Genomic DNA, 20,951 nt, shown 5'->3' with positions numbered 1-20,951 from the left:
TGGCCTGGGCCCCAGGCTCCTTCTGTCTAGGCCAAATCGCCCACCCGAGGCCCAGGCTCTGTCCTTGAGCAAGTTCAGGGAGGAGAGAGGCACAGGTGTCTGGGGACTGAGCAGGGGCCTGTAGAGGTCACCTCAAGTGGATCTAGCTTACTGATGAGGACAGCCCTGAACCAAAGGTCAGGGGTCCAGCTTGTGGGCAGGTCTTCATGGGGGCTGTCCTAGGGCATCTGGCCAGGGCAAGCCAGCATGGTGCCTGTGCCCCAGACAGAGGCATGCTGGGATCCCTGGCAAATGCCCTGCCTCCTGGCTGGTCACCCCTCACTTCATTCTGCAGCCTAATGCCACAGGTGGTGAGTCTGCATTGAAGGCTCCCCTGTCTGGATGCCAGGCCTTGAGAACAGCTTCACCTGGAACTCACTCCCAGCAACCTTCTGAAGACCACACCTGAGCCCAGCCAGGTGGCCTGGAGGTTTAGGCGGCAGGACCCCACATGGCCGACTGCATGGCTTGAGTTCTGGACCTGGCAGCTTGAAAAAATACCGGGTTGGGAGCCAGCAGTTAGCGTAATGGCTATGTCACTGGACTCCCACATAGTCGACTGCGGTTTGTGTCCCGGACCCGGTGGCTTAGAACTCACACCGGGTGCGTGTGCATGCGTGCCCAAGATCCCGAGAGGAGAATGGAGGAGAAGGGATTGCGGCGTGACCATCCCCTCTGGGGGGCGATTTCTCGCTTTCTGTCTCTCTGTCTCTCTCTGTCTGTCTGGCGAGCGCACGCGCCCTATAGTGAAAACCTCTCAAAAAAAAAGAAAAAATACCGGGTTGATGTAAATCATCTTGTGCGTGCCTCAAATCCCAATAGGAGAATGGAGGAGAAGGGACTGCAGCATGGCCATCCCCCGGGGGGTGACTTCTCACTTTCCCTCTCTCCTCCAACCCCTGAGCATATGCACCTTACAGCCAAAAAAAACAAAAGACAAAAAAAAAGACTATAGTCGGGCCCAGCCAGGCGGTGCAGTCCGTAGGTACTGGGTGACAGTTCTGGAAGCCACACGGCTGACGCAAGTTCAGATCCCCAGGTTGCTCTGAAAACATGCCGGGGGCCCACGTGAGCAGCTGTCCAAGATCCTGAGGAGCAGGAGAGCTGGGGACGAGGACTGGTGTGATGAGATCTCTCTAGGGTGCTCCTCTCACACACATTCGCACTGTCTCACACATTAAATTGAATTAAAATTAAATCCTCACGATAAAGACTATACCTGGAAGCCACATCCTGGGAGGGGATATACCGCAAGGCCATATCTGGAATCAGCCAGGCATCTTTCATCCCCAAGGCTAGAAAGGTTTTAAAAGACCCTTTCACTTTTTAAATCTAATCCGTAACTATATAATCCATAATCCTATAGAAAATCCAGACAACAGGGAGGGGGGCGGCAGGTGGCGTGGTGGTAAAGGCGCTGGACACTCCCACATGGGTGACCATGGTTCGAGTCCTGGACCTGGTGCCTTGCTTTCTCACTTTCCCTTTCTCTCTCTGTGTCTCTCTCTGGTCAAATGAAAATAAATGAATGAATCAAATTTTAAAAAAGAAAAAGAAAATCCAGACAACGTAGAGAAGAAGCCTCCCTCATCTAACTCCCCAGCTCTCCCAGCCAGGATTAAGAGGCCCGTTACTGAGTGACTCAGACCACACACGCACCCCTCCACCAAGCAATCCCAGGACTGTGATGGTCCCTCTGGCCTTGGGGACTGGCGCCCCCTGGTGGCTCAGGCCCCAGCAAGCTCAGTGCAGCTGGGCCCCTTTCTCCCTTAGGGATGCCCTCTCTTTGGCCCTGTCCTCTTTCAGTCCTTTGGCTTCGGGTGCCTTTCCTGTGTGTGCTTCACAGCCTCGGTTTTCCTTCCTGTAAGATGAAGGTGCTGTCCACGGATCTAGGAATCAGCCGGGCCTGTGGCCTGGGCGAGCCCTTCAGCAAAAGCCTGGCTTGAGGCCAGGTCATAACAGGGGTGGGGCTCTAGGAATGACTCTTCTTTTTTCTTTAGTTTATTTCTTGAGATAGAGAGGTGCACCCCCAACTTCAGACAGATGGGAGCCTGGCTTGTAAGGGAAGGCTTGGGTGGCCCAGCCGGGGCCTCTCCACGCGGCCAGCATTACGGTATCTTGTGTTGCTGTGTACCACTGGCTGGCCCAGGACTGACGTCTGATTGAGTGCCTGGTCACCCTGTCCGGTCACAAGCCCCAACGCCTCCAGAGACTCCTGCAGTGCCCCCCACCACGGCCCCGTCATTGCCAATCTGGGCGTCTGTGCTGGCCCTCTGTAATACCTGCTCAGAGGAGAGGCTCCCCTCCAGCCTCCTTCCAGCTCTGCGTGTCCTCTGCGTCCACACAGTCAGGGAGTGAAGCTTAGTGAAAAGGCTCTGGCGTTGGACCTGGGTCAGCCCTGGCTCCATCACTCTCCAGCTGGGCAATCTCGGGGCAAGTAACAACCTCTCTGAACCTGTTTCCTCATCTCTAAAACTGAGCATGAATACACTGGCACCTCAGAGAGCCGCGATGACACAGTGAGGCAGCGCCGTAGGTGGAGGAAGGGCCCAAGAAACCAGCCACAGGCTGTGAGGCAGTGGGAGGGACGGAAGTACAGGGCTCTGTGATTGACCGGGTCATTTTCCACTGCCGACCTGCCACCTACCTATCCACTCACCTCCCACCCATTCAGCCCCCAACCACTTACCATCCCACCCATTCATCCCCTCATTTTCCCGCCCATCAAAGAGTGTCTGATCGTAAGTGATGGGCCAGGCATTGCCACACGCCCCGCGAGTCCATGATGAGCAGACCTGACATGCCCGGCTCTCCCAGAGCTTGCATCCCGGTGAGCACGGAGGCGTGAACAACCCAGCAGGTGCATGGTGATCAGGCCAGCAAAACGCAGGGCAATGCAGCGTTTGCTGGGAGCTACTCCCATTTGGGTGGTCAGGGAAGGCCTCTGAGGAGGGGGCAGTTGAGGTGGAATCTGAACCCAGAGAAGGAACCCTTCCTGTGGAGGTAGGGAGGGGAGGGCTGTTCAGGTAAAGGGGATGGCAAGAGTGGAAAGTGAGATGGACTGAGACGGGCAGGGAGGCTGCTGAGCTCTGGGGTCAGCGGGAGCAGAGCACACAGGGCTTAAAGGCCATGGTGAGAGGGTTTTTGATTTTTTGTTTAGTTTTTGTTTTTGTTTGAGAGATTTTTGCTATAGGGCGCGTGCACTCACCAGAAAGACACAGAGAGACAGAGAGACAGAAAGCAAGAAACCACTCCCCATGGGGGATGGCCACATCACAATCCCTTCTCCTCCATTCTCCTCTTGGGATCTTGGGCATGTACACACATGTGCTCGGTGTGAGTTTAAGCCACCGGATCCGGGACGTGAACCACGGTTGACCATATGGGAGTCCAGTGACATAGCCACTATGCCATCTGCTGGTCCCAAGAGGATTTTTTTTTTCAATTTAAGTTGTTGCCATTGGGTACATGCATTCCCAGAGAGAGTCAGAGAAAGGGAAAGTGAGAAATGACTTTCATCACCCCGATGGCCACGCCACGCCACGATCCCTTCTACTCCACTCTCTTCTCGGGATTTTGGGAACACACGCACATATGCCCAGTGTGATTTTCAAGCTGCTGGATCTGGGGTTTGAACTGTGGTCAGCCATGAGGAAGTCCAGTGCCTTAACCACCATGCCACTGGCTGGCTCTGAGCGTTGGGATTTTATCCTACTGACAGCAGAAGTTATGAGAGGGTTCGAAGTAGGGCATGACATGATGCAAATCATTTCGTGTGCATGTATAATCTTTAATTTTTAATTATTAAAATAACAAATATTTGATATAAAAACTTAGGAATACAACATTCAAGTATAACACATCCCCCCTTCTCGGTCTTACTCCCTAAGGAGCACCCCATTGTGTATTATTCTACATCTATAAACCTATATGGTTGTAAATACAGACAGACACACACACACACACACACACACACACACACACTATTCATGTGGAGTGGAACTGCCAGTGTTCTCCAATTTGTTGTTGTTTGTTTTTTTGGAGAAGTTTTTGCTGTAGGGTGCATGCACTTGCCAGAAAGACAGAGAGACAGAAAGCAAGAAATCACCCCCCAGAGGGATGGACACACCTCAATCACTTTTCCTTTTTCCTCTTGGGATCTTGGGCATGCATGCATGCACATGCTGCTGGCGTGAGATCTTGCTACCAGGTCTGGGACTTGAACCGTGGTCGGCTACATGGGAGTCCACCGACATAGTCATTACGCCAACTGCTGGTCCCTGCAATTCACTGCTTTACTTAGACTCGTCATAGACGTTTCTCCGTGACACACAGCACGTCAGAGAATCCTAAATACTGCTTTCCCCGTCTTCCTGTCGCAGTGCTATGTAAATGCACAAACGAAGACGTGACATTCTCAGAGCGTCACTCATTCAGCCACATTCACAAGCGCCTCCATGTGCGAGGCGGGGTGAGCGTGTGGGAAGCCATCTCTTCGCTCGCACTGTGAAGGCCGAGAACCTGACTCGAGTCATTCACGACACACACGTGCTTCTTTCTCCACGCAAATCATTGCATGGTCACTTGGTTAAATTGGTATTTAATTTAATTCGGTTAAATCGAATTTTCCACTGTTATTACCCTGAGAATATTACTCAGAACTGAGCCACGTGGTGTCCTCTGACTACCTGGACAGATGGCCCCGATTTTGATGCTTCAACTTAGGACTTTCGACTTTCCCACGGTGCCCAGGCAATTCCCACTCAGTAGAAACCGTACTTTAAGTACACATGCAACCATTGCATTTTTCACTTTTGGTATAGGATTCCATAAATGACATTCCATATTTGTCAGAGGGCGTGTGCACTCAGCAGAGACAGAGAGACAGAGGGAGGGAGGGGAGGAAACACTCCCCAGTGGGCATAACTATGCTGCAATCCCCTTCCTCCATTTCTCCAGCCCGTCAGGGTTTGCGGCACTCATGCACACATACCTCGTGTGTTTTCCAAGTCATTGGGGTCAGGATTTGAACTGAGATCAGCTATGTGAGAGCTAGCTCCTTTAACCACCAGGCCACAGGGCCAATCCTACATGAGGTGTGAAATAGTTTTTTAATTTGTTTATCTGTTTGCTACAGTGCGTGTGTACTCTCTGGAGAGAGAGAGAGGAAAGGGAGAACCCCCCAGCCCTGATGGCCACACTCCAATCCCTTTTCCTCCAGTCTCCTCTCAGAATGTTGGGCACGCATGCACATACACCCAGTGTGTTTTTCAAGCCACTGGGTCCAGGACTTGAACTGCACAGTTGGCCATGTGTGATTCAACATCTTAACTACCATGCCATCTGCTGGCCCAAATATATTTTATTTATTATAAAATAAGCTTTGTGTTTAGAGTATTTTGCTCAGCTGTCGGATAGCACATATATTCCGAGCACATTTAAGGCGGGCTAAGTGAACTATGACGTCCAGTAAGTGAGGTGTATTAAATGAATTTTTGACTTGCAATATTTTCTTTCTTTCTTTCTTTCTTTCTTTTTTTTTCCCTAGAGATTTTTGTTATAGGGTGTATGCGCTTGCCAGAGAGAGAGAAAATGAGAAACCACATCCCAGAAGGGATGGCCACACCGCAATCACATCTCCTGCGTTCTCCTCTCAGGCTTTTGGGCACGCATGCACATGCACCCGGTGTGAGTTTCAAGCTGCTGGGTCTGGGGCTCAAACTGCAGTCAACCATGTGCAAGTCCAGCACCTTAACCACATGCCACCTGCTGGCCACTTTAATTTAAATTTTTGCTATAGGGCATGTGTGCTCACCAGAAAGAAACAGAGAAAGGGAAAAAGGGAGGAAACAGGCACCCCTTGGGGGGGATGGCCACACTGCAATCCTTTCTCCTCCATTCTCCTCTCCAGATTTTGGGCACGCACACACATGTACCCAGCATGTTTTTTGAGCCACTGTGTCCAGACACAGTCAACTCAACCATCACAGTCAGCCATGTGGGATCCAGCTTCTTCTTTTATTTATTTATTTGAGAGATTTTTGCTATAGGGCACGTGAGCTCTCAAGAGAGACGGAGAGACAGAAAGTGAGAAATCACCCCCAGGGGGGATGGCCACATCACAATCCCTTCTCCTCTATTTTCCTTTCGGGACCTTGGGCACTCATGCACATGTACCTGGCGTGAGTTTTAAGTCGCTGGGTCTAGGACTTGAACCGCAGTTGACTACATGGGAGTCCAGTGTTGTAACCATTATGCCATCGCTGGTCCTGGGATCCAGCTTCTTTACTTCACATGCCACCAGCTGGCCCAACAGAATAGTTTCAATTTCAGTTGATGAACATCTGTTCTTTTCTCAGCCCTGTGTTCCTTCTCTAAATTTAAAAAAAAAAATTGTTTTACTTATATTAATTTGTTCAGAAAGGGAGAGAACAATTGAGAGAGGCTTTTCTCAGCCCTGTGTTCCTTCTCTAAATTAAAAAAAAAAAAAAAATTGTTTTACTTATTTTAATTTGTTCAGAAAGGGAGAGAGCAATTGAGAGAAAAAGAGAAAGGAAGAAAGCAAGCTTCCAGGTCCAGGACTTGAACTATGGCTGGGCACGTGGGAGTCCAGCACTCTTAACCACCACACCTCCCGCCAGACTCTCTCATTCCTGTGTTCTGAGGGACAGTGTAGCAAGGAGGTAGAGAGCCCTGATCTGGAACCAGGCTGCTGGGCTTTGTCCCTCCTCCTCTCTCCCGTTGCTGTCTGAGGTGACAGGGGCAAGATGTTCGGCCTCTCTGTGCTTTGACCTCGACGTCCCAGTACCCACCTCACAGGATTGCTCTGAGCGCTGAGCGAGCTGCTCCCTGTAAATGTCCAGAACGGTACTGGCACGCTGTGAGAGTCACGTAGGAGTCTGTCGTCACTGCAGTCTCCTAGGGGAGAGAGTGTGGGCGGTAAGGCGGTTGTGGCTTTGTCTTCTACCTCGTCTGTAGCCCACTCTCTCGCCTGAGTAAGAGGAGTTTGGTTGTATACAGAAATCTGGGGTGAACATCATTTTTCCCCTGGACACTCGGAAGCATTTCTGTACTGTCTTCTGGTTATCAGGATTGTTCTGGAGGTCCAGCAGGTGGCGTGGTGGTTAAGGCACTGGACTCCTACTTAGTCGACTGAGGTTTGAGTCCTGGACCTGGTGGCTTGTTTTCTCACTTTCCCTCCCTCTCTTTCTGTCTCTCTCTGGTGAGCACACATGGTCTGTAGCAAATTAAAAGATAATAACAAACAAAGTTAAATTAATACATTTTTTTTAAGAGAAATTTTTGCTATTAGGGCATGTGTGCTTGTCAGAGACACAGGGAGAAACAGAGAGACAGAAAACAAGAAATCAGCCCCTGGGGGGATGGCCACGCTGCAGTCCCTTCTCCTCCATTCTCTTCTTGGGATTTTGGGCATGCATGCACACACGCCTGGTGTGTTTCAAGCTGTTGGGCCCAGGACTCGAACTGCTCTTGGCCATGTGGGAGTCCAGCAACGTAACCATTACACCATCTGCTGGTCCAATAATTCTTCTTCTTCTTTTTGTTTTTAAAAAAGATCAGTCTGGCTTCCGGTTGGAGAATAAATGGAAAGGAGGCAAGGACTGGAGCTGGGAGGAAGAACACTTAGGAAACTACTGGAAGAATGCAGGCAAGAGATGGTGGCTTGGACCAGGGTGGTAGCAGTAGAGGCAAAAAGGAGGGAACAGATTCAGGATAGGCTTTGCAGGTAGGATCCGTACGAGTTGCTTTTTATGATTCTCTTTAATTATGGTAAAATACACATAAGAGGGCTACCTAGGAGTGTGGTGGTTAAGGTGATTGAATCCCACACGGTTCGAATCCCGGACCCAGTAGTTTGAGAAACACACCAGGCGCGTGTGTGTGTGCCCAGAGTCCTGAAAGGAGGTGGAAATGGAGAAGGGACTGAGGAGTGACCATCTTCCACAGGAGGTGCTTTCTTACTTTCTCTCCTTCTGTCTCTGCAGTGAGCACACACAACCTCTGACAAATTAGTTATATACAGGGACCAGCAGTTAGCGTAATGGCCATGTCACTGGACTCCCATGGAGTCGACCATGGTTTGAGTCCCGGACCCGGTGGCTTAAACTCACCTTGGCCACGTGTGTGTGTGCAAGTCCAGGATCTTGAGAGGAGAACGGAGGGGAAGGGATTGCGGCGTGGCCATCCCCCCTGGGGGGTGATTTCTCACTTTCTGTCTCTCTGCCTCTCTCTGTCTTCCTGGCAAGCGCATGCACCCTATAGCAAAAAACTCTCAAAAAATATATATATATACATATACATATGTATGCATAGATCCTGACGGAGTCATCCCTGTATGTGTGTGTGTGTGTGCATATGTATGTACGTATGTATGTGTGTGTGTGTGTGTGTGTGTGTGTGTGTATGCTCGCCAGAAAGACAGACAGAGACAGAGAGATAAAAGGCAAGAACTCACCCCCCAGGAATCCCTTTTCCTCCATTTTCCTCTTGGGATCTTGGGCACGCACATACATGCACCTGGTGTGAGTTTAAGCCACCGGGTCCAGGACTCGAACCATGATTGACTACGTGGGAGTCCAATGACGTATCCATTACACCATCTGCTGGTACCACAATCCCTTTTCCTCTTCTCTCCTGGGATTTTGGGCACACACACACACCTGCACCTGATGTGATTTTTCAAGCTGCCGGGTCTGGCACTTGAACCATGGTCAACCATATGGGAGTCCAGCACCTTAGACATTATGCTACTTGCTGGCCCCTAGTTTTTAAAAATTAAATTAAATTAATTAATTTATTTTAAAAGTTTTGTTACAAGGCAACATTGTGTGTTCACCAGAGAGAGAGAGAGAGACAGACAGAAAGAGGGAGAAAGTGAAAAAGCAAGCCATCAGTTCCAGGACTCAAACCAGGGTCATCCATGTGGCCTCCAATGCCTTAACAACCATACCACCTGCTGGCCCCATTGTTTTAAAAGAATTATTTATTTAATTTTATTTATTCATTCATCCATTTTAATTTGACCAAAGAGAGATACACAGAGAGAAAAAGAGAGGGAGGGAAGGTAAGAAAGCAAGCCACCAGGTCCGGGACTTGAATCGTGGTCAGCCATGTGGGAGTGTCCAGTGCCTTAGCCACCATAGCACCTGCTGGTCCCCATTTTGTTTTTTTAATACTAGTCATCTTAATCGGTACGATAGAATTTGTTAATGAAGGAATGAGAGTTCCAAAGTATGACTCTATCTCCATCTATATCCATCTATCTATCCATCCAGATTTCCAAATATGATTTCATCCTTTCATGTCACTAACCCATCCACCAATTTACTTATTTAGTTACTATTGTCAACATTGCCTCACTTGCCAGAGAGACAGAGAGATAAAGCACCCCCCGTAGGGCTGCAATTCCCTTCTCCATTTCTCCAAATCCTATTAGGATTTTAGGCACATTTGCATGTTTTTCAAGCTGCCAGGGTTGGAATTTGAACTCAGATTGGCTATGTGGAATCCACCTCTCTTAACCACTAGGCCAGGAGCCAGCCTTCCACTGATTTAATCGTAGACACATCTAATCCTCCACTCAGGATTTCCAACTGTCTTTCCTGTTAGTGATCAAAAACTTTCGTCCACACCAGCAGGTGGCATGGTGGTTAAGGCACTGGACTCCCACATGGACAACCACGGTTTAAACCCCAGACCTGGTGGCTTGAGAATCATGCCAGGCACATGTGTGTTCATGCCCAAAATCCCAAGAGGAGAATGGAAGAGATGGGATTGCAGTATGGCCCTCCCTAGTGTGGGGTGTGATTTCTCACTTTACCTTGCTCTCTCTTTAGCAAGTGCACACACACTATGACAAAAACCTAAAGGAAACAAAACAAAACAAAACAAACAAACAAAACTCCATCCATCTCACACTGACTGACCTATTTATCTAATAAATAATATAGTAAATATCACTCATATGCCAGTCACATTGCTGGGTGCTTTGGAATGAATGAAACAGATCCTGACAGGTTCATCCTTGTAACAAAGGAAATAATTAAAAGTCCAATAATTTGGATACAAAGTAGAGAGTAACATGTGCCACAAGACCTGCATCTCTTGGTTCTCTGGTCTCAGTTTCCACATTTGAGCAATACTGAGGAAGGCCTGGGCTCCAGAACTTCTAGTCTAGTGGTCTGAGATTTCCTGAGGTTTTCTTCTTGGCTCCTCCTCTCTTGATTCCTGGTCTTTCTTCTCTTTTGATTGTACTTTTGCTCTCCTGGGGAGAGCCTGGGCTTTAGGTTGGGGTTTCTGATCTGAGGAGATAAGGTCAATTGAATGGCAATCAAGTCTTGAATTTTTGTGTGGAGACATTTTGAATATAATTTTATTTTTGTCTTGATGACACAAAGGTTTAAGTGACACCAAAAACCTGAGAAGTATAGGAATGTGTGGGTAGGTCTTTGGTCGCAGACTGAGAGCGGGTTAGAGGGAGGAAATGAGAGAGCAAGATGGATGAGTCATTTGTGGCTCAATGGATGATGGTTGAATGGATGGTGCTTCAATGATGAATGGAGCTGGCTAAGTGATGGATGATGGATGAATGGATGATGGCTAGATGATGGCTGGCTGGAGAGATGTTGATCATTGGTGGATGATGATTCAATGATGAATGGATGGATGGATACATGATGGATGATGGGTGCACCAATGATGGTTGGATGGATAGATGCATGATGGTGGGATGATGGTTAAATGATAGTTGCATGGATAGTTGGGTGATGGTTAAATGATGGTTGGATGGACAGACAAATGACGTTTGAATGGATGATGGTTAAATAATGTTTGGATGGATGTTGGTTAAATGGACCATGGTTAAATGATGGTTGGGTGGATGGATGGATGATAGTTGAATGGATGATGGTTAAATGATGGTTGGATAGATGGATGATGATTGAATGGACAATGGTTAAATGATGGTTGGTTGTATAGATGGATGATGGTTGGATGAATGATGGTTAAATGATGGTTGGTTGGATAGATGGATGATGGTTGGATGGATGATGGTTAAATGGTGGTTGGATAGATGGGTAGATGATGGTTAAATGATGGGTGGATGGGTGGGTGAAGGGTATATGAAGGATGAATGGCAGTGGATGATGGGTAAGAGCAGTCAGTAAACTCTCTTCACGTCACTACAGGTCTCAATGCTTTCGTTAGCAGTGTTGTTCCTCAGAGATGATATGATGAAGTCAGACACATGTGGGTTTACATCGTGACTCCCAGTGACTGCTGTGGAGAAAGGACTTACACTTCAGTCACAGTATCCTCAGACACTAAAGGCCGCACTGTAGTCACCACTTCCTCAGAGCTAGGTGGGGATTAAATAGAATAATGTAGCTTAGCCACTTAGCAAGTATCTGGTACATAAGAAGCACATTAAAAGTTAACTTCTTTGGACTATCTAATCAAATATTGATTGAGGCCTACCATGTGTTGGGTACCTAAAAGACAGGCTCTGGAGTTACCCCCAGATTTGTAAATAACACCATATTTTTTTTGAGGACCCGAGAGTCGCACTGAGACCCAGGGTGGCCCTTGGGTGTATGGCCTGGGTGGCCCAGCAAAGGGGGAACAAAGAGCTAACACAGTGTGCTCACAAAGTCATCTGGGGTGAGGTCCGGAGCGCCCGCATGGCTGACCTCTGCACTGAGAGGACTCCTTGTACCGAGTTCTCTCAGGGGCCCCATATTTGGAACGCTCTTGCTGCCAGACCGCGTTTATTACATAACTGCCTGAGTCCCAAATCAAGGGTAAAGGCCAAGTTTCCGTTGGACCTTTTGAAACCTTCATTGTAGCTCAGGAGTCTCTGCTGCAGCCTTCAGGGGACCCCAGGGTGGGGTTCCAGGGTGGGGTTCCAGAGTCTCAGTGTGGGAAGTTCCAGGGTCCTTCTGACTCCTACCCTCATAGTGCTTCTGAGTTAGTGGGTCTCTAATGGCGCCCCAAACCCGCAGGCTTTTCCAGCCTCCCATGGGACCAATGCAGATGAACCAAGATCAGTTGTGGGAAGGGACCTCGGGCAGGACCACCAGTGAGCTCCTGGGTCTGATGTGGGGCTAGAACAGGGGCAGGGATGGAGAGAAGAGGAGGGCAGCTGGGCGCCCCTCCTTACAAACATTCAGGGTCCCCCAAACACTGGAGCTAGAGTGGATTTGGGGATGGGGGTTGGGAGGCAGGATCCATAGGCACTTTACAAAGTTCTGGGCATTTGACTTGGGCAGAGGAAGGCAAAATGGGAAGGACCAGGAGTGGGGCCAAAGGGTGAGCTACAGCTAAAGAGGAGCCGGAACCACTCACAGAATCCTGGGACATCCTCCCTCCCGCAGGACAGAGCAAACCCACGGCAAGTGGAGAGTTTCTGAATCGCATTCACTCACTGTGAGATGCAAGTACAAAGCTTTAGGCAGGATTTTCCCTCCAGGCTTCAAGAACTTTGTGGAGGAGAGTCAGAGGGCGTTCTTCAGAGGCTGGGGTTCATTCGTTCATGCATTTGTTCAGGAAGTGTGTGTGGAGTGGCTAGTGTATTTGGACACTGAGAAGACACAGGTGAGCCAGAGCAGTCCCTGCCTTCATGCACAGTCAGGGCCCCAACTGCAGCCTCTGAGAGACAGTGACAGCCAGGCCTCCTAAACTATTTGTCTGGGCCACTGCCATGGCAGGGAGCAGGGAGAAAAAGAAGAAATAAACATGTATTAAAAGTGTACAGTATGGGGACCAGCAGATGGCATGATGGCTATGTTGCTGGACTCCCATGTAGTCGATGGCGGTTCGAGTCCTGGACCCCAGTGGCTTAAACTCACACTGGGCATATGTGCATGCGTGCCCAAGATCCTGAGAGGAGAATGAAGGAGAAGGGATTATGATGGGACCATCCCCTCTGGGGGGTGATTTCTTGCTTTCTGTCTCTCTGTCTCTCTGTGTCTTTCTGGTGAGCACATGCGCCCTATAGCAAAAAACTCTAAAAAAAAAAAAAATAGTGCTCAAGTGTTAATCCAGGCTTGTGAGAATAAAATATACCCAGGCCCTGGTATCTGCAAGGGGTGCACGATTCTGGAACTGATCGGCAGATGCCAGAATCTGCAGATACTCAAGACACTTATATAACAGGGCATAACTAGGGCCAGTGGGTGGCGTGGTGGGTAAGATGCTGGGCTCCCAAATCTTGAGAGTCTCCTTAACCATGGCCGACCATGGTTCAAGTCCCAGACTTGGGTATGCATGCCCAAAATCCCAAGAGGAGAACAGGGAAGAAGGGATTGTGGGGTGGCCATCACTCCTGGGGAGGTGAGTGATTTCTCACTTTTTCCCTCTCTTTCTGCCTCTCTCTGGTGACTGCTCTTACCCTATAGCAAAAACCTATATTTAAAAAAATAGTGTAGTGTTTGCATATTACCTGTCTGTATCCTCCCAAATACTTTAAATCCTCTCTAGATGTACTGGTGATACTTAATGCGATGTCGATGTTATGTTGTATTTTTTATTTGTATTATTTTCTATTGTATCATTATTGTTATTTTTCATTAAATTTTTTTTTCTTTTTTGCTATAGAGTGATGTGCTTGCCAGAGAGACAGAGAGACAGAAAACAAGAAATCACCCCCAGGGAGGATGATCATACTGCAATTCCTTCTCCTCCATTCTCCCCTTTCAGGATTTTGGGCATGCACGCACGCACATGTGCCCAGCCTGAGTTTGAACCCACCTGGTCCAGGACTCGAACCACAGTTGACTATGTGAGAGTCCAGTGATGTAACTATTGTGCCACCTGCTGGTCTCTAAATTTTTTTTTTTTTTGATCTGTGGTTGGTTGAGTCCACAGATGTGGGACCCCTAGATACCAAGGGAAGACTATAAATTAATAATGGTACTGACTAATAATTACTGCTTACCGAGTCTTCCTAAGAGCGCCAGGCTCCACTCTGAGCAGTTTGCAGGCATTACTTCATTTAGTCCTCACAACAAGCCTTTGAGATGGACGTAATTATTGGCTCCATTTAACAGATGAGAAAACTGAGGCGTAGAGAGGTGCGACAGCCTGCCCAGAGTCACACGGCAAAGCCACCACTGAGCAGGACTGGAAAGCGAGCCCTTGGACACTGAGTCCTGATCTTGCTGGCATGTCATTTCTCAGGGGGGTGTGAGCGAGTGTGTTTGTGTGAGGGAGAGAGAGAGGCAGGCAGACACAGGTGCACACACGTGTTCCGTGTGCAGTGGGGGGTTGACTTGTCCCAGAGCCACTGCCCTGGCCTGGTGTCTTCTCTTCGGGTCACACGAGAAAACCCCTCTTGTCACTTTAACACCACGCTTTCTTTTGCACTCCGAAGGGGGTGCCCAGGAAGTCCCTCAGACATGTGGTAGTTTTTGTTCCTGGAAAAGGGACCCAGAGAAACCTTGCCAAAGAGCTTCCCTGGTCCCAAGACAGGGTTCTCTGTGGCATGTGGCTGTCCCCAGACCTAAGTCCGCCCACCGCAGACTGAAGGCGCCCACGGTGGGGGTTTCCAAGAAAGTCTGTTCCAGAGACTGGGACCCAGGAGGAGCCGCCCTAGGCCAGGCTGTGAGGAGGCTGCACTGAGCCCGCACAAGTGCTGCTGTGTGAGGACTGTCGGCCCTTAGGCCCTGTGACTTTGCCGTCACACCTTGGCCATGTGACAAGGCCATGTGCATGTGGCTGTGGGCAGCCAGGAAGGCAGGAACCTGAAGGAGGGGGGTGGGGGAGTGGAATCCACGTTCCTTCAGCGCTGAGAGTCTTTTTTTTTTTTTTTTTAAAGAGTTATTTATTTAATTTGACCAGAGAGAGAGCGAGAGAGGGGAAAATAAGAAAGGAAGCCACCAGGTCCAGGACCCGAACCATGGTCGGCCACGTGGGAGTGTCCAGTGCCTTAATCATTATGCCACCTGCTGCCCCTCCATCCCCGCTGAGTGTCTTTACAAATGCGAACTCACTTGCAACCTCTGACAAATAGTAACCCCATTTGACAGGTGAGTCCATTGAGGCCAGAGGGGCCCACACATGTGCCTGAGGTCACACAGCAAGTAAAAGGCAGAGTTCAGGTTCAGGTTCCCGGTCCCTGTGACCAAATGGGAAGCAAGATAGGTTGGCTGCGAACACGGGCCTGGCTTCACAACAGGTCCCAGCTCTGCCCTGCAAGGCCTTTGACTTAGGACATGTTATAGAGCCACTCCAAGCCTCAGTGTCCTCTTGTGAACAGGGCCACATCAGCATGGGGAAATCGCTAAACGAGATGATGAATGGAAACTCAGCCACATGGCATGTGCTTGCCAGAAAGACAGAGAGAGACAGAAAACGAGAAATCACCTCCCAGTGGAGATGGCCACACCACAATCCCTTCTCCTCCATTCTCCTCTTGGGATCTTGGGCACGCACACACACACCTGGCGTGAGTTTAAGCCACCGGGTCCGGGACTCGAACCACGGTTGACTACATGGGAGTCCAGCAACATAGCGATTATGCCAGCTGCTGGTCCCCCTGCGTTCTTACTTTACGTTATCATAACCTTTCCCGGCCCTGCCCGCTGGCTCACCCCACACATCCTGGTCGTCCCTTGCAGACCATTGTGTGTGAGGGAGAGAGAGAGGCAGGCAGACACAGGTGCACACACGTGTTCCGTGTGCAGTGGGGGGTTGACTTGTCCCAGAGCCACTGCCCTGGCCTGGTGTCTTCTCTTCGGGTCACACGAGAAAACCCCTCTTGTCACTTTAACACCACGCTTTCTTTTGCACTCCGAAGGGGGTGCCCAGGAAGTCCCTCAGACATGTGGTAGTTTTTGTTCCTGGAAAAGGGACCCAGAGAAACCTTGCCAAAGAGCTTCCCTGGTCCCAAGACAGGGTTCTCTGTGGCATGGGGCTGGCCCCAGACCTAAGTACGCCCACCGCAGACTGAAGGCGCCCACGGTGGGGGTTTCCAAGAAAGTCTGTTCCAGAGACTGGGACCCAGGAGGAGCCGCCCTAGGCCAGGCTGTGAGGAGGCTGCACTGAGCCCGCACAAGTGCTGCTGTGTGAGGACTGTCGGCCCTTAGGCCCTGTGACTTTGCCGTCACACCTTGGCCATGTGACAAGGCCATGTGCATGAATCCCCGTTTCTTCAGCGCCTAGAGTCTTTTTTTTTTTTTTTTAAAGAGTTATTTATTTAATTTGACCAGAGAGAGAGCGAGAGAGGGGAAAATAAGAAAGGAAGCCACCAGGTCCAGGACCCGAACCATGGTCGGCCACGTGGGAGTGTCCAGTGCCTTAATCATTATGCCACCTGCTGCCCCTCCATCCCCGCTGAGTGTCTTTACAAATGCGAACTCACTTGCAACCTCTGACAAATAGTAACCCCATTTGACAGGTGAGTCCATTGAGGCCAGAGGGGCCCACACATGTGCCTGAGGTCACACAGCAAGTAAAAGGCAGAGTTCAGGTTCAGGTTCCCGGTCCCTGTGACCAAATGGGAAGCAAGATAGGTTGGCTGCGAACACGGGCCTGGCTTCACAACAGGTCCCAGCTCTGCCCTGCAAGGCCTTTGACTTAGGACATGTTATAGAGCCACTCCAAGCCTCAGTGTCCTCTTGTGAACAGGGCCACATCAGCATGGGGAAATCGCTAAACGAGATGATGAATGGAAACTCAGCCACATGGCATGTGCTTGCCAGAAAGACAGAGAGAGACAGAAAACGAGAAATCACCTCCCAGTGGAGATGGCCACACCACAATCCCTTCTCCTCCATTCTCCTCTTGGGATCTTGGGCACGCACACACACACCTGGCGTGAGTTTAAGCCACCGGGTCCGGGACTCGAACCACGGTTGACTACATGGGAGTCCAGCAACATAGCGATTATGCCAGCTGCTGGTCCCCCTGCGTTCTTACTTTACGTTATCATAACCTTTCCCGGCCCTGCCCGCTGGCTCACCCCACACATCCTGGTCGTCCCTTGCAGACCATTACTGGGACTTCCACCCGCACCACGTGCACAGCGAGTTTGAGAGCTTCGCCGAGAACCACTTCACGGAGCTGCAGAGCGTGCAGCCCCCCCAGCTGCAGCAGCTGTACCGCCACATGGAGCTGGAGCAGATGCACGTCCTCGACACCCCCATGGCGCCGCCCCATGCCAGCCTGGGCCACCAGGTGCGTGTCCGTCCTCCAGGAGCAGCCCGGCCTGTGGTGAGGCCCGGAGCTTCACAGGAAGCTGACACAGGCTCTTTCTCAACTCGGCTTCCTGCCCCACAGCGCCAACGGCGGCCGGAGCCCCAACGGCTGCGCCTGACCCCCCGGCTGACCTTGTGACCTCACGCCCTTTATCTCCTCTTGATGGACAGACCCCAGATAATGCCCACCCCCTCCATGGGTCCTCCGCACCCCAGTGCCTTGTTGTGGGCCTTCCTTGGCCTCACTGATGGCGATCCTGTTTACGGTCCCTGGGAGGCTCAGCATCCCATTGCCTGAACGCTGACCTCTGCTGACCGCCGCTGGGCCCTCTCTCTACCTACCGGCCCCCTTACTGGCCCTGCTCAGCCCAGGGACCCCAGCCCCCTCGGGGTCTCCATGGATCTCTGCAGACCCCCACTGACCTCCACTTCCCCTCCCTCTCTTATCACCTCTTTATCTGTTATAATACGTCACCTAGCCCCAAGCCTTCCTGTACCTGCTCGCTGGCCCCTCAGCACTCCTTCCTCCCCCTCTGGGGCCGTTGTTGGTCCCCCCCACCACACCTTCAGAAGCACCCCTCCCTGGCCCCAGGACCTGCCACACAGCCTTTGCCACTTGCTATCTCCGCTTGTCCCCGCGGTCCCCCAGCTCCTCTGCCCTCACTCGCTGACCCCGATTGGTGGCCCTGTACTTCAAGTGGACCCTTAGTGGCCTCTCCCCGTCCCCACCTTTCCAGGTCTCCTACCTGCCTCGGATGGTCCTCCCATACCCGTCCCCGGCCCAGCGCAGCTCGGATGAGGAGGAGGGCGAGCGGCAGAGCCCCCCACTGGAGGTGTCTGACGGGGAAGCCGATGGCCTGGAGCCGGGGCCTGGGCTGCACGGGGAAACAGGTGGGCCACCCTCACCCACATGGCCCATGTACAGCCAGCCAAGGCCGACCGTTGTGTGTTAGTACGCGTGTGTTTCTTGGGAACATCTGCGGCTGTCTCTACCTGTACATGTGTGGATCTCTGAGTGCTTGTGCATGTGTGTGAGTGCACATGGACATCTCTGTCCACAGTGTGCAAAGGTGTGTGTTTGTGAGTTTGGGGGTGTGAGTCGGTATTTGCATGTATAAAAGGGGATGTGAATGATATGGGTGTGAGTGTGAGCAGGTGTGGGTATGTGAGCATCTATGAGCAGGTGAGTGTGTGAGAGCGGGCATGGGCTTGCATGAGGGCGTGCACATGTAAGCAGGTGTGTGGGTGTGAGCATCTGCGAGCAGGCATGGGGATGCGTGAGGGGCGTGCACGTGTGCATGCGTAAGCAGGTGTGGTGGGCAGGTGTGAGTGTGAGCGTGTGGATGTTGTGAGGTGCATGTTACCGGCTATGACGTGTGGAGTGTGTGAGCAGATGTGAGTGGGTGCAGACGTGTGTGCGCGGGTGTGTGCCTTCCCCTGTAGACGGTTCAGCTGCGCAGAAGGGGGTCCGGGGATGCAGCGGGCGGGCCTTGGCTCCTCCATCTCGCAGCCCCACCTGACCCCTCACCCCACAGGCAGCAAGAAGAAGATCCGCCTGTACCAGTTCTTGCTCGACCTGCTCCGCAGCGGCGACATGAAGGACAGCATCTGGTGGGTGGACAAGGACAAGGGCACCTTCCAGTTCTCGTCCAAGCACAAGGAGGCGCTGGCGCACCGCTGGGGCATCCAGAAGGGCAACCGCAAGAAGATGACCTACCAGAAGATGGCGCGCGCGCTGCGCAACTATGGCAAGACGGGCGAGGTGAAGAAGGTCAAGAAGAAGCTCACCTACCAGTTCAGCGGCGAGGTGCTGGGCCGCGGGGGCCTGGCCGAGCGGCGCCACCCGCCGCACTGAGCCCCGGCCGCACCCCACCGGCCCGCCAGGCCTCCCGGGTCATAGCATTAACCCCTCGCCCGGCCCGGACACAGGGGGGCCGCCCCCGGGGCCGGGGCAGGACTGCGGCCTGCAGGGCTCTCCTGGCTGTGCATCCCCTACTTCGAGCCACCCTCCTCCCGGCTTCGCCTGCCAGCAGGATTCCAGCCCGGCAAGTCTAGGAAGGCCACCTGTGCATGGGACGACAGGCTCAGCCTTGCTTAGTGCGGCCAGGAGCTCTGTAAATTAGATCTTCTTCCCATCCCCCTCACCAGTAACTTCTCCGGTGAAGTTACTATCAGTTAACCCGTCTACAGCGCAGTTTCTCTTTAAAACCTCGTGCACCTTGTCGGGGTCCCCGCGTGCCACCACCTCTCTTTTCCTCCTGCCGTCCAATGTGTGTTCATTGAGGACCACACCCCATGCCCTCCCCTGTGGACAGGGCGGCATGGCTTGTGGTGCCTGACTGCGGGTAGAGCCTGGTGGCAGGGACATGTCTTTAGTTATTATTAGAGAATAGATTGTATTAAAAGATTTTGGGGGCTGTTCTGTGGTGCAGTGGTTAAGCGCTATGCAGAAGAAGCCAGATCCCCTATGCCCCACCCAGGGCTCAGGTGCTGGCCCCTGCAGTTTACATGCTGGGCACAATTGTATGTATACTCAGCATCCCCAAAAGAGAGAATAAAAAGGAAAAGAAATGGCAGTGTGACCAGGTCCTGCGAGGTGTGTTCCTCATTCTCTCTCTCTGTCTCTCTCATGCGTGTACACATGCCCTCTGGGATGGGGAGAGGAGGGGAGTAATTTAAAGAGCCTCTGCACTGAGAAATTTTTTCCTGATAACTTCTTAAAACATGTCTCCGTGGGGGCAGGCAGGTGGCATGGTGTTTGAAAGTGCTGGATTCCCACATGGCCAGCCAAGCTTTGAGTCCCAGACTTGGTGGCTTGCTTTCTCTCTTTCTCTCTCTCTCTCACTCTGTCTCTCCTGAGTCAAATTGAAATAAATAAATGAATAAATAAGTAAATAAATAATTCTTTTAAAAAAATGCCTCTGTGAAGCTTGAGCTCATAATATCTTTTTTTGGAGAGGTTTTTGCTATAGGGCGCATGCACTCGCCGGAAAGACAGGGACAGACAGCGAGAAATCACCCCCCGGGGGGATGGCCACACCGCAATCCCTTTTCCTCCATTCTCCTCTCGGGATCTTGGGCACGCACGCACACACGCCCGGTGTGAGTTTAAGCCACCGGGTCCGGGACTCATACTGTGATCGACTACATGGGAGTTCAGCAACATAGCCATTACGTTAACTGCTGGTCCCAAGAACAGCATTTTTTTTTTTTTTTAAATAAAAGAAGGCTCACAAACAGGAGATATGGTTTAAAAGTGGCTAAAAGTGGGAGCAAATGATGGACTTCAGTATTTAAAGGGGTGATACATTTCAGTCGTGGAAAAACACTTGTGCATAGAATCCCTCCTGACCCTGTGGGGGAGAGACAGCCTCTCCTGGCACTGGGGCTTTCTTGGAGGAGGTCGTGCAATTCGATTCTCTCAGTAGCAGCCCAGGCCTCTGGCGTGACAAGATAAGGGGAGGTCCAGTCGCAGGGACAGAAGGTCACAAAGAGCGGAGGGGGCGGGGGATTCACAGCATGTTCGTACCAGTCTTTGTGTTAGTCCTTGTGACCTTGCAAGAACTAGTTCTGCTTCCGTCTTCCACTTTGGGGTCACCGCCATGCCTCACTGTGGGCTCACCCCAGCCCAGAGTCCTGCCCCCCACCCCCCACCACGCAGCTGTCTCTAGACTAAGCTCTCCCAGGATTCCATGGCCT

General features: G+C 51.2%; 1 protein-coding gene across 4 annotated transcripts in view; it reads left to right on the top strand.

The window, feature by feature from the left end:
- The window catches only part of SPI1 (Spi-1 proto-oncogene), a 23,851-nt gene extending 4,023 nt beyond the window's left edge, over positions 1–19,828 (top strand). For 2 of the 4 annotated variants that reach the window (XM_006157809.3, XM_006157810.3), the window contains exons 3-6: positions 7,616–7,708; positions 17,045–17,232; positions 17,990–18,143; positions 18,788–19,828. In XM_006157809.3, coding sequence (XP_006157871.1) covers positions 7,616–7,708; positions 17,045–17,232; positions 17,990–18,143; positions 18,788–19,107 — 755 coding nt within the window. In that variant the 3' untranslated portion in view covers positions 19,108–19,828. The remainder of the gene's footprint in view (positions 1–7,615; positions 7,709–17,044; positions 17,233–17,989; positions 18,144–18,787) is intronic. The other 2 variants (XM_006157811.3, XM_006157812.3) reach the window with 1 other exon arrangement.
- Positions 19,829–20,951: the final 1,123 nt, after the last annotated feature.

The sequence above is a fragment of the Tupaia chinensis genome, unplaced genomic scaffold, assembly GCF_000334495.1.
Source record: "Tupaia chinensis unplaced genomic scaffold, TupChi_1.0 Scaffold000561_1, whole genome shotgun sequence".
Taxonomy (NCBI): domain Eukaryota; kingdom Metazoa; phylum Chordata; class Mammalia; order Scandentia; family Tupaiidae; genus Tupaia; species Tupaia belangeri.
Note: the sequence above shows the minus strand (reverse complement) of the source record. Positions and strands in the feature narration are given on the sequence as shown.